Here is a 26384-nt window from a genome sequence, read left to right on the forward strand (position 1 = left end):
TATCATGTGGGAAGAAGGGGTGGGGAAGGGTGTTGTTTAATATTGCAGGTTAATCTATCTATGGCAAAAGAAAAGTAGTATGGCTCCCACAAACTGCGGTGCTCCCAGTGTGATGCTCAGAGCCTTCCCAAGTGATGCTCTTGGAAAAGAGAAGAGTATGTAACACACCAGGACTTACTACAACGAAGGGTAACACAATTGGGATTATATAATCACATGGAGTTGTGCAAATCATGCACAAAATAAGGGGCTTCTGGGAAGAAATCCAGACCTCCCTTGCTTCCTAGACCGAATACCTCCTGAGCACTGAGACCCACGGGTTATTTTGAAATATTGATATGCCACCTTATATTTGAGGAAGAAATATGCAGGTACATAAAATCACATCCCAGAACCACTCAAAGGTGATTTTTCCAGGCCATTCAAACTGGAAATGCACATTCTGGATTTGTGCCCACAAATTAGATCCAGTCTATAGTGTCTTCAGAATTCTATCAGTATAGGACTGGATTTAGTGCAATGCAAGTGTTCTTGTAAAAGCATGTGAACATAACATTGTAGGCACAGAAAAGATTGGAAAAATACTATTGTATAGGTAATTTATCCTACTATTTCATTTTTAGAAAGGATTAAAGCTCAAACAGGTTTAATGGATGTGCATTCTCAAGGTGAGACTAGAAGCCAGCTGGCCGCTTCCTGGTCCACTGTCCTCTCCAAGTTCAGTATTTGAACCACTGTGGGAGTGAGGTCCCCAAGATCCAAAGTTCACGTGTGAACAGAAAACTGTGGCTTTCACACAATTTAAATGCCAGATTATACACTAACGACTCAATCCTACCAAATGTTGGAGATCAAAGATAGCTTGAAAAGCCACTGCTCTGTGGCGACTCTGCCTAGCCAGGTATCCTGGGTAAGAGGCAGGGTGCTCGGGTGGAGAGTTTCGATGGGCACACCGGCTCCCACCACCAAACATGAAAAGAGAGGACCTTCAGGCCCATCCTTGGCCTGAAGTGCCAGGTTCCTGGTCCAAGTCCGCTCTCGCTGCCTGCCATGCCAATCCCTGTGTGTGTATCTCAAGAGGTTAGCACATCCTGGGTACACAGACCACAGCTTCCTCCCTTTGCTCAGGGCCTGTGCTTAGAGGTCTGAGCAGTGTGGAGATATTTCTTCACTTCTCCTTAGGGTGTCCACATCAAGACCCCGGAGCTATTTTACCCTCTTCGGATTTGAGAGGGTCTTTGGGGTAAGTGGTAAGTGTCCTGATTGGGGGCATTGGGGAGAATTTTCTAGAGTGCAGCGTCTCATTACTAAACCCAGGGATACAGAGACACTTGCATGCACACACCAACAGGAAGCAGAGACGCGGGCAAAAAATGGCCCAGTGATCCCCACTCCCAGGTCTCCGCAGGATCCTCTCACCCACTGCTCACCCACTCACTCTGCTTGCAGAACCCAGACTGGTACAGGCTCCCTTTAACCCATTACAATCAGTTATCTCATCTCCAGATTTTCAAGTTCCTTCAGTTGGTAGCTTTTTACCTAAGTCAGCATATTTCAAACTTTCAGAAAAAAAAAAAACTTAGAAAATAAAAACCGCGACCCCACCCAGAAGATAAAAATCTCTTGACTTCTCTAAGCCCAACATCTTAGCCTCCTCTCACTCAGCACCGAGCGGGGAGTTGATTTCTTTGCATTCTGGGCAATGGCGGGCTCTGCCAGTCCCCACCTCACCAGCCTAATAGTTTTTCCAGACAAACTTCTGCTTGGTGTCGCGAGGCAACCTTGCAGCTGCCTCCTGCTCCCATTCATTGCACTAGGTCTTCTAAGGCCAGCCACGTTAGGACGTGTCCCCTCCTCTTGCTCCCAGCCCCACTTCCAAACCCCGTCCGAACAGCAGTCAGCCCTGTGAAGTCTGCCGCGGCACCTAGACCCTCACGGTCCCTCCGGGCTGCACTGTGCAGCCGAGACTCAGGCGTGGCGGGGGTGGGGTGGGGGTGGGACTGGTAAGGCGGGCACCCTGGCCTCGGGCTCAGAGCCGGCCATCGCAGGGGGAGCGGCTCTGAAGGGCGAGGGACGCTCGTGGAGAAGAGAGCTCCGAGAGCCCTTCCCCCGCGGCCGGCGCGTGCCTAGCGGGCCGCGGGGAGCTGCGCGGACCGAGCCGGGGAAGGAGATTCCCTGCCCGGGAAGCGGCGAGGCCGGCCCGTTAGTCCCGGGGAGCCGAAGGCTCCCGAGCGCCGAGAACTGGGCGACAGAAGTACCGAGAGAGAAAGCAAACCAGCCTGCGCTGACATGTAAACAGCGGCTTCCATCTGGAGGAGCCCGCTCAGACAGACCTCCGACACACTCGCTTGCACCCCATCCTCCCGCAACGAACCCACTTGCCCGCCGCGGGGCCCACCGGCAGGGACCTGAGCCGGTGGCGCTGCAGCCCCCGCCCCCGCCGCTCTCGGCCTCCGGCGAGAGAAAGCCGGCAGCCCGGCGAGTGCCCAGCACCGGGGCCAGGGCGCCCTGGTTGCCGGGTGGGAGTGGTGGACCCAGAGTTCTCCCGCCCTTGACTTGGCTCCGCACCCGGGGTCCCCAGCTTTCACGCCACCCCTCCCGCAGCCAGGCCGGCAGCGCGGCGGGAGGGGGCCGAAATCCACTTTGGGGAAAGGGGTTGGAGGAGACGGCCGTTGGTGGGCAGCCTGGCTGCCCGCCCCGCGGGTGGGACTCCAGCCGAGCGCCGGAGGAGCTGCGCAAAGCCGGGGCGCGGAAGGAAGGGAGAGCGGCCACGTCTTCCGGGCCCCGGGCCCCGGCACCTAGCCGCCCGCCTCGCCGCCCCGGCCGGCCCGCCGCCCCGCGTCCACTGCCCCAGCGCTTACCTTAATAGTCCCGTCCATTTGGCCAAGTCTGCAGCCGAGCCCCCCAATATTCCACACATTGACCCGGTTACAGCCTGACCTCGCAGCCCCTTCAGATTAGCCCGGCGCGGCCTCCCTGGCGCCCTGGGCCCTCCCTGCGTGCCCCCTGCGAGCGCCCTGCCCTCGCTCCCCTGTGCACGTTTGTTGTTGTAGCGGAAAGAAAAAGAGACAGTTAACCGGATGAAACTTTTTTTCAGCTAATTTTGGGAAGTGACTTCACTTTGCGAATCGGGGAGGAAGTCCTATCTCTCTCTCTCTCTCTCTCTCTCTCTGTCTGTCTCGAGCTCTCCTCTCTTCTCTCCTCTCTGCTCTCCCTTGTCTTCCCTCCCCCAACACCCCCTTTTCCTCCCTTCGGCTGGTCCTGCTTTTCGCATCACACTATATAAATATACGCGGAGATGCCCAGATACATTCATGCACTGCGCACACAGGATACTTGCTTCTGGAAGATAAGAGCCAGCCGGGAACAATGACGGGGTCCACGCCCAGCGTCCGCGCCCTGATTCCCGCTGTCTGCACCCCCCCACCCCCCACCTCCGCCCCCATCACCTTCCCCCAAATCCAGTCAAACGCCTTTGGCCTCTTTCCTTTTCCTGGGGCTGTTGGCCGAAGGTGGCCCTCCTGACTCATTCACTTTCCGTTTCTTCCCACAGATACGTTCATTAATGCTTTTTCCAGCCGGAGACAAACTTTTTGGGGGTGGGGGGGACGGCGAGAGAGTTTACTGGGGCTGGGGATAACCTGCCGCCTACTGCTGGGGAAGATTCGGACGCAGACAGAGGCAAACCAACCATCACAAAGTGCATCCAACAGGAATTTTTCCACTCGGGCCCTCGGCCGCCGAGGCGCGGCGGACTCCCGGAGCGGCTCACCCAGTCATCTATTCGGATTCGCGGCGGTTGCGGGCTGACCCGCGCCGTCGGGGGCGCGGACTCCACTCTGCGTGCATTGTTAGGAGAAGGGCGCCCTCCGGGGCAGCGCGCCTACACTCTAGGCTCCGGGCGCCCGCAGAGGGCGGGGACCCGCCGCACCCTGGGCCACCTATCCGCATCTTCTTGGGTCAAATCCCTAGCGCTTACCCGAACACGACCGCCCATGCACCAACTCTCAGGCCAGAGTCGTCCTTCCAATTTCCACCCTGGCCCCCAAGGAACTGACACTCCTCCGCGGTGGTCAGCAGGTACCAAGAGCGCAGCACGCAACAGCTCGGCGCAGACCCAGACTTCTCCCGGGACGAGACCTGGAGGCCCGCGCTCTGGACCGTCATCCCCACCCTGCCGTGAGCCTGGCCTCCCTCGGCCCACCCGGGACCGCCCCATCTCCCTGCTGAGCTGCCGCGCGCTCCATTTGGGGCAACCTCGGGGTCACAACACTTGGCTTGACTCCCTTCTCCCCGACCTCCAAAACGGATTACCTTGTCCACGCTCTCCAGACCGCGCTTTGGACTTTCTCACTTTTATTTAAGAGTCCGCCCAGGGAAAGAGGAAAAAAAAGTCCAGAGGAGATCCGAGTCAATTGGAAAGAAAAAAATTCAAAAGGGTGTCCACAGCAGCGAAAAAAGGTGACATTAATTCTTTATTTCTTCAGGAGCAATGGAGCCCAAAAGCTTGCTCGCCTCCCTCCCTCCCTCCCCTTCCCCCTCTGGAAATTAGTCTCATCAATTCAGCTCCAATTTTGGGTTCGAATACAGACATGGGTCTGAACGTGACCAGACCTGGAGTGGCGGGTGTAGCCTGCCAGCAATTGAGACTCGGAGTGCGTGTGGGGGGTGGGGTGGGGTGGATGGTGGGAAGGGGCCGGGCAGACTCCCCCCCCTCCTGTCTGCTTCTCAATCCAGGGGTCTGCTCCGGGGCTCCCCTGAGACCGCCACATCTGGTTACTGCTAGCGGGGTCAGACCCCCCCCCTTTGCCTGGGGCCACCAGTTCTGGAGTTCAATTAAAAGAAATCAGACTTAACCCTTTCCTCTCCGCAGCCGGGCGCCTGCCCTCTTACTCCTCCCTTCAGCGTTTCCACATGCTTTCCAGAGAGGAAAGAGGTTAAAGGGAAAGGAAGAATGAATTACATCCTTTCAAACCCCAAATTGTTTCCTTTTCAGCCCAGACTCTACCGACCTTCAAACGACAACAGGGCTTTCAGGAGGGTGCAGGGAGACACTTCCCATTCTGGACCTCGCCAGAAACCCGTGCACCTCCAGCCACATTGCTCCTCTTTCAGCCAGAAAGGACTCCAACTCCACCACGGAGAGGCCCCCTTCCCAGTGCTGGGCAATCACAGAGGCTGTTAATGGCCACCCCACACGCAATGACTGCCCCTCTCCTAACCACACTCCTCCTAGCTTTTTAGAAGGTGCCTCTATGGCAAACAGGATGGCTAGGTTCTTTTCCAACTCCTGTTAGCTTGGCAAATGACAGACTGTCTTCACTGCGTGGATCAGTATTCACCCCAACATCCCTAGCACAACTTCCCAACTTCTTTTAGCACCAGCTGCCTTTCCTACTGGAAGCATTCAATATGGAACTAGATTAACATGAGGACTAGCCCTCCCGTTTTAGCTGTTGTACTCAATAGCACTTTCTGTTTCTGCCTGTAAAACCAAAGCTATGGCAATTCCATAATTTTGAAGATGGGGGTGGCCAGTGGAAAGGCTGGCACAGGCATTACCCTATGCATTGGCACAAGCATCACTGTTCCTTTGTGACTCACCCACTGACCTGCCCTCGCTGCCACTGCCTTTGCTATTTGCCAGCCCCTCGGTCAGGAGCTCCTGTCCACTCACAGGATCTGCACCCAAAAAGAACCCACCTTAACTCGCAACAGATCTCTGCAGGAATATCAGATTCCCTCCATCCAGTGCTGACATGCTGGTGGGCGAGTTTGCCTCACTTATGTAACTCTGGGTTTGGTGCTCAACTCTACTGCTGCTGCTGCTTTTTTAAATCCCAGAAGGGGGTGGGGGAAAGCCCTAACCAGGCACAACAGTAAACAAGTCTGCCCTGTTTAATGTGGTTACCACCAGACATCTGGAAAGATGGTTTGATCCTGGCAACTCACATTGTTTTCACGAGCAGCCAAAGAGAATATTTCGAATGTTTGCATTGAGACAAATTGATAGGGAGCCTGTGGTGAGGCCCACTACAAATGAAAACTGTCTTGTGTTTGAGGTGGGAGGGGCTTCCCCTTCCCCTTCCTCTTCGTGCCTTCTCTCTCCTCAGGCTCTTCTCCCTCTCCCCTCCCTCTCGTGCTCTCTCTCCTCCTCCCTCTCTCCCTCCTTCCCCCCTAGCTTGGGGACGATTGCCGTGGCCCACACACTCACCCACACACTGGTGCACACCCTTCCTGGCTCACCAGGGCCTCGGACTTTCCTTACAGGGCAGGGCTGGTGACCAGGAGCTGGTACGGGTACCACTGGTGACCATTCCACCAGCCCAGGGCTGGCTTTCAAGTCGAGGGACGCTCACAGCCAAGGAAGCCCAGCCCAGCATTTAAAACAAAAGCTACCAACTGGGGGGGGATACCCCAACAACAAAACTGCCCACCACACATATCTAAGTCCGGGGTCACTTACAGAAAGAGTGCACATGGGGACGAACATTCAGGAAATATTTGGATTTGCAGCATTTCATTGGAACTTCGGTGAGATGACTTGCCTCACACTTGACAGTATTTTCAAAGATGCGGAAGTCCTGCTCCCCCCCTCCAGGGCAGCGGCGGGCGAAACGTGTCTTGGCTCGCTCAATGTCAGCCCTTTTGACCCGGTCAAGACTTTCCAGACGCGGACTTCCAGGGCTCCTTGGGTCCCAGGCTGGGTTGGGGGTGGAAGGACGCGACCATCGGAGCTGGGTCCCCGGGGTATCTCCGGACCCCGGGGCGGCTCTGTCATTTCACACTCCGAAAGATGCCAGGCCTGGCAGCGCGTCTCCTTCCCCCTCCGTCCTCCCTCCTCCCGCAGCCCCTCCGGGCCGCCGGCCACCACGGCGGGTACCGAGCTGGCAAAGGCTGGGAGGAGGGCGGGAGAAGAGGGGGCGGGGAAGGGTGGGCAGGCGAGCGCCAAAACTCCAGACTGCACAACTGCAGCTTCAAGTGTCTGGCCTCCCGCTCGAGGCCATAATTAATTTGAGATTTATTTTTATTGGAGGACTCGAGTCTCGTCTGACCTTAGCCAAACAAGGCAGCTCGAGCCGCCCCTGGATGCGCTTGAATGCCGGGGAATATTTCTGCAGGAAGGCTCTGCAGGCGCGCCTGCTTTGAATTTGTTTCTCAGACTTCATCTACTCGCAGATTGAAGGAAGATTTAGAGCCTCTGCTCGCCCTGCCGGCTCCCCACGCTCGTTCTGGCCTGAGTGCCGAACCGGTTCAAAACGCGACGTGGGAGGCCGCGGCAGCGGGCGGGCCGAGAGGGGGAGGGTCCCTGCGCCCCGAGCCCCAGGCGTTCGGCTGACCCCCAGACCATGCGGCGTCGACTAGGAAACCTCAAGGGAGTCCGAGGCTGACCAGAGAGCGCAGGCTGACAAGAGGTGGAGACCAGCCAGGTGTCCAGACCTTCACCCAGCGGTGGCGCCAACATGGGGACTTTGGGATGGGGGTTGGGGGCTGGTTCGGCTTCTCCAGTCTCCATCAACCCCTTCCTCCCTGCCGCCCCAAACATCCATTCTAAATACAGACCAGTGGACACGCAGCTTTAGGACCTGTCGGCCAGATACCACCTCTGGGTCGTGCCATTGTGACCGTTCTGGGGCCAGCAACCTCCTTTCTTCAGGGGGCTGGGGGCCTGAGAGGGTGTCTCCCCCATAATGCAGCATGGGCCGAATCCTCAGGGTGCTAGGAGCATGGAGCAGCAACAAGGAGTCTGGGGGACCCTGCCAGCCTCCCCGGCCGGCCAGCGTGGGAGGCGGGTGAGGACCTTTCCGGGCTGTGCTAGTGCTGGGAGAGACACGTTTGCATTCTGCTGGCACCGTGCCCTTACTGGTCAGGGATACTCCACTGGGTCTCTGGGTCGCTCACCCCCACCATCCTGAGTGGATGTTCTGGTTGGGAAACCGGGCTCCCTGGGTTTGAAGTCTATCCTACCTCTGGACTTACCAGCGTTGCCACCTTGAGCAAGTTCCTTAACCTCTCAGTGCCTCAGTGTCCTCATGTGTACAGTGGCGTTATAATAGGACCTATCTCCAAGGGCTGTTGTAAAGATGAAATGAGTATTTAAAGCTCTCCTGGCAGACAGCACAACCTTATTATCTGTATCTTGGCTCTGCCCCTTACAAGCTCTGTTACATTGACCTCATAAATGCCTCAGTTTCTCATCTGCAAAATGGACTACTCCTAAGGTGGTTGTTAATATTAAATGAGTTAGTATCATACAAATACATTGTTTAGAATGGGGGCTGGCAAAAGTAAGGGCTATTTGACAGGTAGCTACGATTAATAATGTTAATGTCACACCGTTATTCATCTAGTATAGCTGTCAGTGCCTTGAAGAGTCAGCCAGGTCCCTCTCTGCCTTTCCCTTGCTCTTTCTAGCCCAGCTCTTCCCTACAGCCCCTCCTGAGAGCAGGTTTCCCCTGGAGCTTTCCGTGGGCCCATCAGAGCCCACATTGCCCAGATCCAGAGCCCAGAGAAGTGAGCACCCTTGGCCTCTCACGGCAGGGCTGGGCTCCTGGCTCCTGGGGCAGGGGAGCCTGGGCCCCCAGCGGCAGTGTTTGTCAACAACCCCTGCACCGGGTGCCTGACTGGGAAAGGCAGGGGCCTGGCAGTGGGGGAATGTTTGTGCCCCTCTGGCAAATGGTCTGCGGAGGGAGCCGGCAGAACAGACTCAAGATTGTCCCTGCCATGCAGATCTCTCTCCCTCATCAATGCACCCCTTTGTGCAATAATACAAACTTTGTGGCTGCTGAAAAATCCATTTTCCCCCCTTGAAAAGAGCTCCTGCGGCCAGCGGCTCCTCTGGCAGCCCACAGCTCCCAGCCTGCCATCTCCCCCTGACCCCATGACCCCCAGGTGGTACCTCTGCTCTTCTGGATGGACTTGCTTTCCCCCTGCCCCTTGCCTGGGTCAGGCTCCTGGGCTCCCATTTGCACCTCTAGGGTTCGTCATCCCAGAGGTTCTGGGTCCCCGAGTGTGTGTAGACTCGAGGGTCCGCGTGAGTGGGAGAGAGACTGCAGCTCCCCGCCGTGGGTCATCTGCAGTCCTCAGTGCGGAGCAAGAAATGTGAGCTCCTCTAGCCTGGCTCAGAGCACCGGGAGTGGTGAGGATGGGAAGGGTAAAAGCTTCCTTAACATCTCAGGAAAATAATCTTAGAGTATGCTGCGGCACCCCCTGGGGGTCACGTGTGCAACCATCCATTCACTGGTTGATACATTGATTTACTCATTATTCATTCATTCACTCACTCAATTGTCATTGATAATCACCCCTTTTGGGCCAAGCCTTCAAGATCCGGCCTCCCCAAAGTTATCAAGGACTCCTTCACGCCCCACGTGGGGCGCACAAGATGCTTCGGTGTGTCAGTAAGTTTCCCTTCAGAGAGGTCTGAGGAGGCTTGGGTGTATCATAGGTGTTCCTAAGAGTCCGCACCCCACCCGACGGGCCCAGGCACTGCCCCTGTTTGAGCTGGCGCTGGAGTGAGCTCGGCTGGGACGCGCGGAGGGGTGGGTGCACTTGGAGGCGGGGCTTCAGGAGCGAGAGGACGGAGCCGGAACCGAAGAAGGTCCGGGTCTGTTTGCACCACCACTCCTCTTCCGATCTGGGGAGGGTCCAGATGGTCCCCGGCTCTGGCCCCCTACCAGAAGGCTGGAGGTCGCGGCTGCGCAGCTTGAGGGCCTCACCGCCGCGTCCACCCCGGCAGGGCCGCCGGGTGCGCACTCTCCGCCCCGCCCAGCCAGAGGATTTTCATTAAACGTGTAACCCAGATGTTCAGCCTGGGTTTGTTTACATTCTTGGGAATTGTTGTGGAAAAGAAAAAAGCCCCTTCTATGTGCTGTCAAATACAGCAATCTGCACTTTCGAGGAGCCAAGGAAGATGGGCTTGAACGCTGAGCTGATGTCGAACCCGTAGCAGAAGCGCGCCCGCACACCAGCACACCTGCACACAACCGCACATACACACGCCACATGCACACGCGCGCGCACATGCGAACACGCGTGCACCACCCATTGGGACCTGATGCAGGCGTCTCCATCTTCCTCCACATCTTTCACCAACTTTACCGGCTTCCAGCCTCGGAAACAGAAGCCGCCAAGAGAGTTACTCCTCAGCCTAGGATTCGCAAGGGTCTGTGCCACGCCGGCCTGGCCGGGAGCGCCCCTAGCTCGAGTCCCGAGTCCCGCCAGCTTCCACCCCTGCCCCCTTCAGCCGGGAAAGGGACCATACGATAGGAGTGAAGGTGGGGTGGGGGCCGGAGGTCATTACCTGTTTAAAGACGCTGTCATGTCTTACCTTGACGTAAGACGACGTGTCGGGGACTGTCTGAAACATCCTGGGTTGGCGAGAAAGGGTCGGGGAAGGCCCAAGAACCAACCTGAGTGGGAGAAACCTCAGTTACCCGCGAGTGGAGCCAGTGGGGTGCTGGGTGGTGGCGAAGTGCGAGGCAAATGGAGGAGCCGGCAGGAGTGGGGAGGCTCAGATCTGCCCCGTCGCGCCTCTGCCCCAGGCTTCCAGCTAGGGGGTGGTGAGGACTGAGAGCCAGCTCACACCGACCGTCCCGTCTTTCCCTACAGTCCCTTTACCCTTCTCTGCCTGCCTCCTGGCGGGGCTTGGGTAGTTTTATATCTTGGGAACCCCCGCAGCTTGTCCGCAGCCAGGGTGAGGAAGGACTCTTTTCGTGCAACCTGAGGCCCCAGGAAACAGACATTTACAGAGCTGGCAAGGTTTGGGCCTCCAAGGCGCAGACCTGCTGGGAGTCCCCGCCACCTCCAGGACTCTGCCAGCGTCCAGCTGCTGCACTTTTCCTCCCTGGTGGGGCGGGCAGGGAGAAAGCCTGGCGTGAGGCTCAGGAGGAGGTCGTGGAGGCTCCTTTCCCAGACCGCACCGCACCCCTCCTCACTTCTGAAGGAAAGTATTTTTAGGCAGAGAAGATGACAATGAATATTAGGTCCTCTTTTTAGTGGCAGGGGAAGTGGTGTCCTACTTGGGTCTGAATATTTGGGCAGGAGGGCGCAAAAACCACTGTAGGAGCCAGGTGCTTGTGCACAAGTGGGTCTCTTCCCTGGCTTAGCCAAGTTTAGCTCCTGTCACTCTCCTAAACCATCTTTAACGTGGCAGCCCACAGCTTCTCCAGCAGCCAATGTGTTTCTGATAAAGCACTTTTCTTCCCATTAACAGATTCCAGCTTTATTTGGTTCCTGAAGCAACAACACACACACACACACACACACACACACGTGTGCGTGTGCCTACGTGCTGGGACCAGGTAGATTCTCTTGGAGTCCTCCGCCCCTGCACTTTCTCCAGTCTTCCCCCATTTTCTTTGAAAGTCAAAGTGCAATTTGCAAGAAATCAGGGAGGCTTGAAAGAAAGAAAAGAAACCAGGGAGAGAATAAGAGAAAAAGGAGCCCCAGAAAGTCCTGCATTTCCCGGACTGCAACCAGAGCAGGGACTGGGCAGAGAAGCACCCTGACCCTGTGTAGCCTGGGGAGCATCCGACGCAAATGAGCACTCACCTAGGCACCCTTTCCTGCTAGGCCAGCAGGAGTGGAACTCGGGTAACTCCAGGATGGTCTAGCTTTTGGTGCGCACTGTCTGTGCCCGGAGCTTCCGGAACCTTGGTAGTGCGGAATTAAACGTACCGACAACTTGGAGTCGATGTTTGCCTTTCTCTCCAGTGCATGCAGACAGGCGGCCTCAGCTTGGGCACATCCCGGGGCCTGCAAGAGCCACTCGAGTTTGTGTGTGCGTCTCGGCTTTCCTGTTGGCTGCCTCACGCCAGCTTTCTGAGTCCCACTCCCTCTTCCTCTCTCTTTTCCCCTCCTGTAATTTGATTTCCGTTTTCTTATCAATATTTCAACTGCTGTCTGATGAATTGTTCTAATAGGACAGCCGCCCATCTGCCCCCAGCTGCTTTTCCAAAAACCTCCCCGTGTTACAAGGAAAATTCAAGGAACACTTAAAAACACACACATACCTTAAATATAGAGACATACAGCTATGTGAAACCAAGAGGAGACATGGAAATCAGGCCTCTTTGAGCTAATTATTTATTCTTTGAAAGTTTCAAATTATTGCTATGCAATAATTGTTCCTCAGACTTAATTATCAGTGAAATCCTCTTACTTTTCAAGCCCTAAAGTTTCTCCTACATAAAGGTTATTCCTTCCCTGTATTTGGTCCCCTCAACAATACACCTCCTTCTCCTCACATTTTCCAGGCAGCATCTCTACGAGGAAAGTGGATGGCAAATGGCATAGAAATAGCCCTATTGTGGGGTTTTACTTTATATAAACCTCAAGCATTTAAAAACACTCTTGCTAAGGAATTGTTTCTGGGTCCTCAAATTTGTGTTTTCTTAAAATTTGGAATGTTGCTCATTTCCTCACTTCTTGTAGACCTGGCCTTGAATGGGGCTCAGATTTCTGAGTCCAGGCTCTCATGGGCCCTTTTGGCAGCCCAATCCCAGGGCCATTCTGACAAAACAGAGCTGCGCTGCTGCTGAGTTGGTTGTCTCTCACTCTCCTCCCTGGGCCTTCTGTAACAGGGACTTGCTCACCATTGTTTTTAACCTGGGGTTAGGGGGGGAAAGAGGTGCCCAGTAAGAACAGAGATGGGAGTGTGTTAATTTGCAAATGCAAACTGGACAGCCTCATGTACCTCCCTGAACTGGCCACAATTTCTCCTCCTTTTTTTTCTCCTCCTTTTTTTTCTCCTCCTTTTTTTTCTTGGGTACCCAGATCCCTGGCTGATTTGGTTCTAGACTCCTTGAGAAAATTTGTTTAGTACCTGCTCCCCCTATCCCCTTCTCCACTGGCGCTGGAAATTTCTGACCAAAAGGCAATTGCTAGGATTCCATTTCAAGAGAAAGCACACTTATCACCCAGATCTCCCCACGTGGGGGGTATGAGGGCTGGCGGCAGGGTTATTCATTATTTCCTTCTCAACAATATCCCGATTTTTCTCTCCCATCCCTCCCCCGGAGCTCCACATATTGAAACATTTTGCTGCTTAATAAGAGCAGCCGGGAGAGCTACGAGGTGAAAGGCCAGCCTGAGACCGTGACTGGGGCTGCCTGGGCTGGGCGCTTGCCGGCCAGGCTGCCCTGCTCTGTGCCCTGCGCATTCCTGGCCATCACTTAGGAAAACAAGACTGGCCTTGGGGAGGGGAGGGGGCTGAAGGACAGAAGCCACTGCCCTGGATTTTTGTTCTTGGGATTCTTGGGGAGATCATCTTCTCTCCCAAAGGAGCAAACATACTATTCCAAGCAACAGCAAATAAAACAGTGGGTGCTCCACATCAGATAATGTGTCCTACATTGATGTCATGCATTTTAAAGATAGGTTCTCTTTGGGAAAGTTGAAGATTTGAAAATGAGGGCTTCAGCTATATTAGAGGAAGTGAGAACTAAACAAGTTGTCTAATACCTCACCATACTCAAACAAATTGTCTAATATTTTACCTTCCTTTATTTTCTTTCCTTCCTGCCTGCCTCTCTCCCTTCCTTCTTTCTTTTCTTGAAGGAGGTTTCTAAGGGACCACTTGGGTGTATCCCTCTAGGTTTTAAGCTCTTCCTTCTTAATGTTTTCACAGTTATTATTATATCTGTATTTGTAGATGTATCTGTTTAATGTTTGTCTGCTCTTAGCTTGTAAGTTCCCTGAAAGCAAGAGTTGAGTTATTTTTTGCACAGCTAGATATCCAGTGTCCACACTGATATCCCTAGGCAGAGGAGTGGATCAGGTTATTTAGCTACCTCTATCTTTCTGACCAACAACTAAAGAGAGGAATGCAAGACAAACAGAACCAAACCATCACATTATTATTAAGGAAAAACTGGCGAGAAAGTTTTACCTTAGTGGTACTAATTCATTTTCTGCTTTGCAAGGAGGGTTAAACAAAATCAGTGCTCATGTATTTGCTTCATTTGTACATAAACAGGTTAACCAAGGAGGCTGAGCTCATCCCCCTTCCCAAGCACCCAAGGTGTGACCACCTGATGGAGGTGTCCAGTGTCCTAGGCTCTGTACCAAATTCTTTGTGTGGGGGGGATGGGAGGGTTGTAATGTGCCCACTGGGGGAAGTATCTACAGCCCTAACCACCCAGTCCAGGGTCAGGGGTGGGGTGGAAGTAGGACTCAGGCTATCTCATCCTCCAGGAGAATTTTGTCAACTCCCTTTGTCACCTGGAGCTTTCAATTCACCAGAAGAAAATTGCTGAAATTGGTAACAGCTGCCTTAAGGCAGGAGCAAGTGAGAAGAGGATGGGGGCAGAGAGGACTCATTATCCAGCTTATCCCTACAACCCTTTCCGATAGGAGGACGATAGGAGGACGGGGGCTGCTCTTGCTCCAGAGTTCTGCTCCCTCCCTCACCAGCCTGTGCCAAGCAGCTTCCCTGGGCCATACTTTTGCAATCCAGAGTTTGGGTAGCAAGTGACGCTGGTGTGGAGGTTACAACAGCCGGAGCTTGGAGTCCAAGAAAGGCTCTCCAGTAGGGGAGCGGGGAAGAGATCTGGGTGCTGCGCCTCTGGGTCATCCGTGGGCTCTATGATTCTCAGCAAGATATTTGGGACTCAGCTTCTTTATTTGGCAAATGAGAGGCTACAGTTAGTTCATCGTGAGATACCTTTCAATTTGAACAGGATGTAATTCTGTGAGATTACCTGGGAAAGGATGTGCGTAAAAGGCAAATTAATGTCCTAGAGTGAGGAACTTCGGGTTCCAGTCTTGGTTCTGCTCTTGATGACTGGTGTTATGGGCTGAATTATGTCCCCTCAAAATTCCTGTGCTGAAACCCTAACCCCCTGTACCTCAGAATGTGACTGTATCTGGAGACAGGGCCTTTAAAGAAGCAAACAAGGCAATGAGGTTTTTAGGGTGGGCCCTCATCCAATATGACTGGTGTCCTTACAAGAAGAGTTTAGGGCACAGACATATGCGGTTACAGAGGAAAGACCATGTAAGGACACAGGGAGAAGGCAGCATCTACTAGCCAAGGAAAGAGACCTCAGAAGAAACGAGGGCTGCTGACTCCTTGATCTTAGACCTCCAGCCTCCAGAACTATACAAGGAAATACAGTTCTGTTGTTTAAGCCCCCCAGTCTGTGATATTTTGTATGGCAGCCCTAGCAAACCAATGTTATATAACTAAGAAATAATATTTGCCATGATTTGGTTTCTCCAAGCAAGAAAAAGGGAATGAACAATGTTGACCCATTTTATTCAACTCTTCTAGAACCTGCTATGATGATCGATATCTATTTATCATGTACCCACAATGCTGTTTTTTCCCCCATGTGTGCCCTTGTGTATAAAGCATTGTTCCTGTCTTTGGGGCTCTTTCTACCCCCAATAAAGTCCAAAGCCACATTGAGTTTCAGCCTCCTTTGTGGATTTGCTATTCTTTTTGCTTTTAACGATGGAGAAGGAAGAAAGCTGCTTCCTGCTCTTCAAACAAGCAATTTCAGATTTTCAGGGGTAGCCAACAAGGAGTCACCCTCCTTATCTCTCATTATCTGTGTCCCCATGTAGACCTTGACAGGCTGCAAACCTAGATTGAGCTCCTAGACATTTCACGGAGAGAAAGGGGCGGGAAATCTGGTGAAGGAGATAAGTTCAGGAAATAGAGGCAGTGACTACAGCAGGCAGACAGGGGTTTCTCTGGATTCCGGGATGTTTGTGACCTTTGATTCCCGTCACGTACCAATACACACACACACACAGGCACAGGCACAGGCAGGCGCAATCACACACACATATCCTCAGGGTAAAAGAGAGCCTTAGGATGGGCAGCAGAAGGTGCGAGATAGGGCACTCTTGGGGCAAGAGATCTGCCATCCTAACAGGTGCAACAGACAGGGCCTCCCCCAAGCTAACAGATGTACCCTCCCCCCACCTACAATCAAACATATGCAGATTTCCCACCGTTGGGGATGAAGAGGTGGGGTTACTGGGAATAAAATGCACATTAAGGCAGAGAGGAGCTCTAAGACCAAAGATTTCACATACTGTATATTCATCCCTCCAATTTAACTTAGGAAGTTTTTTTTTTTCTCCAATTCATCTTTTCATGAATATCAAACAGTTCATTGTATTTTATTACATAATTTCTGAAGCCTATTCTAGTTTAAATGTTCATAATTCTAAGGGGTATATACTACTAGTTTCACCTATGGTTACATTTTTTTCAAGTTACTGGGAGACATTCTCTACCCCTGCTCCTGTTTAACAACCATGGAATTAATTCTTTCTAATAATTCCAGTGTGATTCCAGAGAGGATAAGGCTTTTTATGATTGAATGGAGTCATTCATTCATTCATTCATTTGTGGGGGTGGGAAGGGCAGCGAAAGGACTTTGTCTGTTGCTAAGAAGGCAAAGGTTTGCAAAGACTATGTTATCTTTGCTCCATCAATCTGGCCTTACTCAACCCTGAAAAGGAAGAAAGAGAACGGAATTAAAAGAAAGCATCAGGTCTTGTAGAAAAGCACGCCATTACCGTTTGGGGGGCGGGGATAAATCACAACTTTAAAGGATTCAAAACATAATTGCATAAAGTGGGGCAACTGGTCCACCCATTGCAACTTTGAGGTAGAAGATGATTATATTAGTTGGACAAAAAAAAAAAAAAAAAACCCGAAAAACCTTTGGGACACCATTGAGAAAAATGCCACAAAAATACAAAACATACTCTAACCACCGAGGATAATTGAGAGCAGTGTTGTCCGAAGCATAGATGACATATTCTTTGCCCCTTTCCTTCCTTCCTGAGCCCAATTTAAACAGAATGAAAGAAAGAAAAAACCTGGATACAAGCCAAGCTGGGCGAATGGCAATTATATTTGACATGAAGGTTTTTTGAGTATATTTTTTAAGTGTGCTGGCGTGGGAGTGGGGTGAGCTATGGAGAGAGAGTTGAACGATGAGAAAGTATACATAATATCTTTAGTGCTGATGCCTAAGGATATTCCTTGGAGAACTAAAATGCGTTTGGCCAAGTGCTTCCGACTTTTAGAGGGAAAAACCCTGTGCACATACTTGTCTGGTTAAATACTGGTCTGATTCATCATTATTATTACGGTGAACCTCAGCTTTGACAGACAGGGGACAGTAGGGTCCCAGAGAGAGCATGGCCACTCAGTATTACTTCACTGCACTTCACAGCTGAACACAAAACAATGTGGCCCACTTAACACAATAAACACTGGGGACTCACAGCCTTGAGAGTCCCTCCCAGGGAACCTGGCTTCCCTAGATAAGACATCAAAGGTGGACGTATGTTTCATTTTCTGGGTGTATGTTTTTAAATCAGATTTTGTGAACTAAGGGTTCTCCTAGATTCTTGGCTGAGGGAAAGGAGGGCAAAGATTTTTATCCAAATCCTATTTTCTCTTTTTAAAAGATCAGCCTTAGGAGTGACACATAGATGAACTGATTATCTGACTCTGAAATTCTCATTGCTTCCAGGTGATTGGTAATGTAGAAATGGGGGGTATGCCTGCATGTTGCTGCTTTGGGCAATGATTTTTAGGGGTTCTACCTTACAAAAATTGACTAGAAGGGGTGGAATGGAGTGGACCTTAAAGAAATAGAGTTGCCTTTCAATATTTAATGCTCCCCGCTGACCCTCACCAGAGAGGGTTGGCTTGTGTAGACACCAGAGTGTGCTTGATTTTAAATTCAGCATGTCCTTTATTAACTCAGGAGCCACCTCCGTGGGCTGTCTTGTCCTTTTGAGGTCCTATCCTTTTCATTCTACTAGTCAGTTTACCAGCAGTAAAACCCCAGAGCCAGGAAAGAGTGTTCCTACTGAAAATTTCACAGGTCAGTAGAGATAAGAGTCAAGTGGGCACCATGACTTCAGCTATTAGCTCAGGGACCAAGGTACCCCAATTTTTTTACACCCCCTCCAGCCCCAATGTGATCCTAATGTGCAGTCAAGAGCAAAGTTCTCTTAAATTGCTACGGAAAGAATACCACTCACGGCGAAAATCCAGCACGTAGTTTGGAGTGGTTCTCTCCCAGGCACTGGCAAGGGTGGACCAGGATCAAATTCTTCAGCTGTGCAGTGCTTTCGATTTGGAACCAAACTGAATTTTGGCCTGCGTCTCTAAAGAGAAACTGGCCACGGCTGTGGGGCCCAGAACCCAGTGAGATGATAAGCACTTGCAATCTTGAGCACTTATCTCCGCCTGTATCTGGCTTTCTTGCGTTTATAAAGTAAATCGGGAAATCTTACCGCAACAGGCTTTCCTGTGAGGAGGCTGGCATTTCCTGCCTGCCCCAGTGGGGACAGGAACGGAGGGAACACATTGCTGATGCTTGGCCCTCTTGTTTTAGCTCCCTTGCAACTGCTGGGGCAGGGACAGTGGCGCCCAGCAAGATCAACAACGGTGTGAGCCAGAGCTAAGGGGGTGGTTATTTTACAGACACACTTTTCATGTAGCATTCTGACATATGAAATAGGAAAGAAAAAAAAAAAAACACCTATGATTACTTGTTTGAATACACAGACGCACACACACGCACGTGTACACATTTAGCATATGGTTGTTGCATGGGTATGCAGATGACATTAATTGAGGCAACTGATATGCTTTTCAAAAACTACCATTAAATTGCTTAGAGTCAGATTAAGTTGTGTTTTTGCACTGGGGAAAGAATTATATAAATTCTGTGGTTTAGCATTTTAAAAATTTTGTGAATAAATAAAACCTTTATAAAAGGAATTGCCCTTTCCACCTCTCACATTGGCCTTTTTATTTATTTATTTACTTCTTTTAGAAGCAGGGTCTCACTCTGTAGCCCAGGCTAGAATGCAGTGGCCTGATCGTAGCTCACTGCAGCCTCGAATTCCTGGGCTCAAATGATCCTCCCGGCCAGACTCCCCAGTAGCTGGGACTACAGGTGTGTGCCACCACTCCCAGCTAATTTTTTTGTGTTTTGTAAGACAGAGTCTTACTATGTTGCCCAGGCTGGTCTCAAACTCCTGGCCTCCAGCAATATTCCTGCCTTGGCCTCCTAAAGTGCTGGGGTTTACTGGCACGAGCCACACCGTGCCTGGCCTTGTATTTCTCTTTAAGGTACATTATATTCAAGTTTTAATAAATGCGCTATTTCAAAGGCCACCCATGAAAATAAAAGAGCTCACATATTACTTCTGTCAAAGAAAGATATGAGTGTATATAGAAAACCCTATCTTGTTCTGTTATTATAACATTTATGTGATAAATTCAGTTTGGTTCCAAGTGATAGCACGGAGAATCGTAGGTGACTGCAGGGGGCCTGAGAGAACCGTGTGCTCAATTTCCAGATGAAGAAACAGAATCCCAAACAGAAAGTACTTCTTTTTTCATGTCACAATTTAAATATGTTATTTCATTAAGGGACAACACTGTTGTTATTAGCATATTTAACTTGGTGAAAACCAAGTTTCACATGAGAAAACTGAGGCTCGGCAACATTTAGCAATTGGTCAGACCTTGCAAAGTGAACCCCAGGGCTGGGCTACAACACACTTGAGTTGTTTAATTCTAATCTCATATTTGCTGGTTGAGTTTCTATCAACATGTCCTGTGAAATAGTTTCACTTTCCATCTCCTTTAGGTGGTAGTGGGGGTTGTTCACTAACAATACCAATTCACCAATTTTCATAACTCCCTTCTGTCTTTCTACATTTATTTATTTTGAGACAGAGTGAGTCACTCTGTTGCCCCGGCTAGAGGCAGTGGCATCATCATAGCTCACAGCAACCTCAAACTCCTGGGCTCAAGCGATCCTCCTGCCTCAGCCTCCCAAGCAGCTGGGACTATAGGCATGTGCCACAACGCCCAGCTAATTTTTCTATTTTTAGTAGAGACTGGGTCTCGCTCTTGCTCTGGCTGTTCTCAAACTTCTGAGCTCAAGCGATCCTCCCACCTGAGCCTCCCAGAGTGCTGGGATTACAGGCATAAACCACTGTGTTCAGCCTTCTTTCCATATTTAAAACATCCAATGTTGCCTTCTATTTCTCTTCCTTTTATCCCAGGAGGAAGAGTTGCAAAGATAGGACAGATGGTAAATGCATACCGTTCTCCCATCTTCCCCTAATGTTACCATATTCTGTAACCACGGTACCATGATCAAAATTTAGCATTAATAGAACACATTAGTACAATAGACTATTCAGATTTTATTGGTTTTTCTACAATGTCCTCATTCTGGTCCAAAGTCCAATCCAGGACTCCAAATTGCATTTAATTGCCAGGTGTCCTCTTCAGTCTGTGACAGTTCCTGTCTTTCCTTCTCTTTCATGACCTTGACATTTCTGAAAAGCACTGGAGAGATACTATGTATTAATAGAATGTTTTCAACATGGTACATAATACCTTATAGGGTATTTGGGTTTTTCTGACGTTTTCTTGTGATTAGATTGAAGTTATGTAGTTTGGGGAAGAACAGCACAGAGCTGATGTGTCTTTTGCAGCACATCATGGGAGGGGGTGTACATGACCTTGATATATCTTATTCCTGGTGCTATTAGCCTTGACTGCTTGGTCAAAGTGGTGCTGGCCAGGGTTCTCCATTGTAAAGTTACTATTTTTTTCTTTTTGTAATTAACAAGGACATGGGAGGGAAATACTTTGCAATTAACAAGTATTATTGGGGGAGAGACTTTGAAGCTCTGCAAATAATCCTGTTTGTTGTCTTTAGTCTTTTGATCACTGATCTTATCACTCCTTGGTGGATTTCACCCTGAGCAATAATTACTACAGTGCTTTAATGGTGATTGTACTCATTCTTTTCACATTTGTTACTTGGAATTCTTACCCCCTTACTTTCTGGCACCACAAGATGTTTCAGGATCATCTTTATTTTCTCTGTCCCAGATCTGGAATCAATTACTTGTTAAAGAATCTCTTGTATCTTTTATCGCAGAATGGGATTTAGAAACCAAGGTTTGGGAATTAGGTGTGCTCAGTGCTGCTAGGTCTCACTGCTTCTAGGCCCTCTTAGCGCACAAAACAAGGAAATATATGTATTAGTGTACACACACACACATGCACTCTAACCTAAATACATCCATATATCTTTCTGTATTTCTCTGTGTCTTAGTTGGCTACAGCTGCCATAACAAAATGCCACAGTCTGGGAGGCTTAAACAACAGAAATTCATTTCTCACAGTTCCAGAGGCTGGCAGTCTAGAATCAAGATATTGGCTGGTTTGGTTTGTCCTCTGGCCTCTCTCCTTGACTGTCGGTTGGCTTTCTTCTCCTTGTATCATCATGCGATCATTCCTCTGTGCACTTGCTTTCCTGGTTTCTTCCTCTTCTTGTAAGGACAGCAGTCATACTGGGTTAGGGCCCACCTGAAGATCTCATTTAGCCTTAATTCCTTCCTTAAAGACCCTAATTCCAAATACAGTCACATTAGGGTTTGGGGCTTCAGTATATGACTTTGGGGGGAATATAACTGAGTATATATCAATCTGTATATTTATAGAAATATTTAAAACTGAGTTAATGCTGATACCTCCAATGCCAATCCAGTATCACAGGGTTCATTCTAGAATTTCCTCTTTGCTTATTTGTAATCTATTTCCCCAACAGTGAGAAATCTGGCACTTATTATCGGCAATGTATTTACTTATTTGTTCAACATAGCATACCTGTAAAGTAGTTTCAAAATTGCTAATGTATACTCTTGAGGAAACAAATTCACCCAAATAAGGTACAATGTTTATACATGGTTCTCTCTGCTTTTAGCCTTACAGTATCTGATCAACACACTGTTCTGCATGGTTGTTTAGGTTATCTCCATTCTTCCTCAACTCTTCAATGTGGTTACGTCATTAATTTGTAATACAGTTAGATTCAGTTGTCACAGTCTTCATTTCATCTTGGGTTCTCTAGAAAGTGGGGTTGATTTTTAAAATTTGCATTATCATAAAACTTGCTCTTTGTGGTATATAGTTCTAGAGGTTTTGACAAATGCACAGAATCACCATAGTGCTATACAACAATTCTCTTGTGCTGCCCCTTCCTCCCACCTGCAATCCCTGCTGGCCACTGATTTGTTTTCTGTCCCCATGGTTCTGCCTGCTTAACAATGTCATGTAAATGGAATCATATAATATGTAGACTTTGGGATCTGGTTTCTTTCCTTTAACAAAATGCATTTAAAATTCACTCGTGTTGTATGAATTAATAATGTGTTCCTTTTCACTGCTGAGTATTCCATCGCGTAGATTACCACATTTTGTTTATTCATTCACCTATTGATGGACATCTAGGCTGTTTCCAGTGTTTGTTGAACCTGAATAAATCTTTAAATATTTGTGTACAGGTTTTTGGTAAGTATGGAAGTTTTCAGTTGCTTGGGTAAATACCTGTGAATGGGATTTCTAGGCTTTATGACAAGTGAATGTTTATATGAAATTGCCAAACTGTCTTCTGAAGTGGCTGCATCATTTGGCATTCCCACCTGCAGGTTTCAGAATTCCACTTGCTCTTGATACTCACCAGCACTTGGTTTTAATTAGCATTTTCCTGAATGACTAATGATGCTGAACATTTTTTTTTATTTTTTATTTTTTTTTAGAGACAGGATCTCACTCTGTCACCCAGGCTGGAGTGCAATGGCTTGATCATAGCTCACTGCAGCCTTGAATTCCGGGGCTCAAGCAATCATCCTGCCTCAGCCTCCCATGTAGCTGTGATTACAGGTGATTACAGCCACTGCGCCTGGCACAGCCCTCTTCTCTTAACTTTTGGCTTTAGCCTGTGTCATCACAGTCTTGAACTTTTATTCCCAATCTGTAAAATGGGAATGTTCTCATTCAGAAAGACTGATCCAGGCCTTGAAATGAAGGTAGATGGCCCCTTTCCACTTTCCTCCCACCTCAGCCTCCCATGTAGCTAGGACTATAGGCTTGTATCAGCTATGTTTTAAAAAATTTTTTTTTAGAGTCAGGATCTCTCTATGTTGCCCAGATTGATCTTGAATTCCTGGCCTCAAGAAATCCTCCCATCTTGGCCTCCCAAAGTGCTGGGACTACATTCGTGAGCCACTGCTCCTGGCTGAACATCTTTTTGTATGTGTACTTGCGACCTCTGGTGTTTGTTCAGATCTTTTGTCCAGTATTTTATTGTTTTTGTTGTTGTTGCTGAGTTTTGAGGGTTTTTAAAACTATTCTCTGGAAACAAATCCTTTTTCAGATTTATGTTTGTAAATATTTTCTACCATTTTGTGGCTTATCTTTTGATTCTCTTAACAATGTCATTCCCAGAGCAAAAGTTTTAAATTTTGATAAGTCAAATTTATATTTTTTATTTTATTAATCTTGCTTTTGTTGTCATATTTAAAATGCTTTGCCATACTCAAGGTCATGCAAATATTTTCCTATGTTTTTTCCTAGACGTTCGATAGTTGTAAGTTTTACATTTAAGCCTATGATTTATTTTAAATTGGTTTTTGTAGAAGGTATGAAGTATACATAGAGGTTAATTAGCTAATTACTTAGTTTGTTTTGAATATAGACATCTAAATGTTCTGGCACCATTTGTTGAAAAGGCCATCTTTTCCCCAGTGACTTGCATTTGTACTTTCAGCAAAACCAGTTGACCTTATTTGTGTGGTCAACTTGTAGGTTGTCTAGTCTGTTCCATCGCTTATCCTTTTGCCAAAACCACCACAGCGTCTTGATCATGGCGACCGCATAATAATTCTCAAAATAACAGTGTGAGTGGACACTGTGAGGCCTTTGACTTTGTTCTTTTGCAAAATTGTGGTAGCTACTCTAGTACCTTTGCCTTTCTATATAAATTTTAGAATCAGCTTGTTGAGATCTCAGAAAGCCTGCTGGGGTTGTGATTAGGATAGTGTTGAATCTATAGATAAAACTGAGGAGGATTTACATCTCAAAAATATGAAAGAAGTACATCCTTGCTATTTATTTTTGTATCAGACCATATTATGATATTTTGGTCAACGTTTTCACAAGTGACTGAGATGAGCTGCAAATATCAATATTTTAAATCACATAAATGATTCGGTACTGAGATACAAAATATAAACATTAATTTCCCTGGATTATTAAAGAATTAAGGGTACTATGTTTCCAAAGTGACATCTGAACAGCCATGCAATTCTGTGCATGTGTAGAGACTTAGTTGTGCCTATGTTTTGATTATATTTGCCATTAAAAAGTAACTCCTTTTTTCTCCCACTAGGAAACTTCTTGAAAAAGAAAGATCTATAGAAATTTGAGCATATATTAAAGGCTCAAAAATTTGATTGACTAATAATACTGCTGAGAATGATTTAGTAATGACCATTAAACTCCCAATGCTGACTGTACAGTGTGCAATAAGGGTGCTGGCTAAGGGTCAGGCAGATCTAGGTCTGTGCAGTGGCTCTGCCACACATGAGCTGTATTCCCTGGCCGGGTACTTAACGTTCCCAAGCTTCGATTTTCTCATCATTAAGAATAGGTAACAGCAACTATCTCCAAGTATTCTAATAAAGATTAAATTATGTTTTAAAGCACTTAGCACAGTATCTGGAACTTAATTCTTAATTAATATTATCTCTGTTAATAAATAGCTTTTTATATTAAATGTTCCAAATTTTGTTTTTCACTTAATTGATGAAATATGGCCACATCAAACTCTACAGCATTCAGCAGCTACCGTTGCCCAGGTGTACCTATTCCGATATGTAGTAACATCACTAGAAACACTTCTAATGAAAAAGTTGTTATTTGCATTGAAATCAGCCTACATATAAAGGATGTATTCATAAACTGCCATTTATCAGAAAAACCAAAAGTATAAATGATTGATTGCTGACTCATTTTTAAACAGAGCTAGGCAGCATGATAATCTAATAGCATTCTTGCACTATTTATTAAAGCAAGAAAGCTTTCAGTTTATAGATGTGTATGCATACACACACACACACACACACACGTGGTGGGTTGAAAAGAGAGTTGTGTTTGGCCTTAGAAATTCATCTAGTTCAGTTTATAGACAATCCTACTGGGTTACTTAAAAAAATTTTTGCTCCCTCATTACTCCTGCATGATTGGTAGGAAAAGTTGCCTCTATTGTGCCCCAAATCTTCATCATTTAGGTGCATTAATGCTATAGCTACAGCTTCCATACATGTGTAATATTTGATAAAACGCAGCAGAAGCCACAGGAAACGCTGAATACTAAGTGCTGGCAAAGGGGTCTCTATCACCAGGCCCACAGGACTCTGCCCTTCTACTTTCAGATCCATCATATGTCAGAGTTGGTGAAAACTGAGAGCAAAGGGATGCAATTTGCATTGTGAGTTTTTCGTGTGATCAGGAGCAAGGCAGGGACCATGTGGCAGAGTTTTGTGCACGACTTGACCCTATGGAGGCAGCTTTGCAGGAAGCTCAGGACAGCTCCTCCAAGGTATCCAAGCAGTACCAGCTACTAGGGATCCAGACCCAAGCTCAAAAGGCGTTCAGGAAATGCAATGGGCCGTCTGAGCCTGGAGGATTTGTTCAGGTGCAAATCTGCCCTGGGCGGTGGGGGGCGGGGGGACCCTGAGGGTTTGGGAAGAGCGTGAAGCACCCTGGCTCTCCATGGCCGGTAAGTTTGAGTCTCTCTTCTCAGATTCCATTTCCTGCCTCTAACTGCCACAGCTTGATTGTTGAGACTTAGCCACCCGTGACTGTTAAGGGAAATAGAGGGAAAATTGAGCCACTGCATTCATCTCCTCCCCTGCCACAAGGGGCAGGGTCAGAGATAACTGAGTCACAGCCAGAGCCCGTCACTCACTGTCACCTTCTGTTTTACCATTCCGTTAGGATCCTGGGACAGAGGTTTTGAGAGCTTTGCAGGAGAACACTTTCTACATTGAATTTCCTTTTTCTTTGAGCTTAGGGATGACGAAATCCGGCTGTGATGGAGAAAGTCAGAGGCAATGCACCATAAACGGATGATATTTAAGCTCTAGGGAGGGAACCAATGGGTGAATGTTGAGAAATGGAGATCAGGAATGATGAAATTTAGTCTTTGCTCTGAGAGGTGTGGTTATCAAGGGATTGTGTAGCTAGATATTCACCTGTTTCTCAATAACCGAGATCCTATGCAAGTCGTTATCTGGACCTCAGTTTTCCTGTCTTTTAAGTGGGAATCCAATGCACTGTTGGAAATGAGGTGAGGTAGCTAAGGGCAGCAAAGGTCCTGAAAAGCAGGTCCCAGGTCCACATGCAGAGAACCATGTCTTAAAACTTGATTTTAAAAGTTCACAGATGGCTAAAAATACCCTGTTGACACAGGCCTGTCTGCACTCTCTGATTTTTCATTTTACGTGCAAAAATTTATGTTTTT

The 26384-nt window shown here is 48.5% G+C and overlaps 1 protein-coding gene across 4 annotated transcripts in view; it reads right to left on the minus strand.

Moving 5' to 3' along the window:
* Positions 1-10491, minus strand: part of FLI1 (Fli-1 proto-oncogene, ETS transcription factor) — a 115951-nt gene extending 105460 nt beyond the window's left edge. For 2 of the 4 annotated variants that reach the window (XM_069468640.1, XM_069468641.1), the window contains exon 1: positions 2862-3066. In XM_069468640.1, coding sequence (XP_069324741.1) covers positions 2862-2879 — 18 coding nt within the window. In that variant the 5' untranslated portion in view covers positions 2880-3066. Of the gene's footprint in view, positions 1-2861; positions 3067-10330 lie in introns of those variants that run through there. The other 2 variants (XM_069468643.1, XM_069468642.1) reach the window with 2 other exon arrangements.
* Between the last annotated feature and the right edge of the window lie 15893 nt (positions 10492-26384).

Source organism: Eulemur rufifrons, chromosome 6, assembly GCF_041146395.1.
Source record: "Eulemur rufifrons isolate Redbay chromosome 6, OSU_ERuf_1, whole genome shotgun sequence".
NCBI classification, from domain to species: Eukaryota; Metazoa; Chordata; class Mammalia; order Primates; family Lemuridae; genus Eulemur; species Eulemur rufifrons.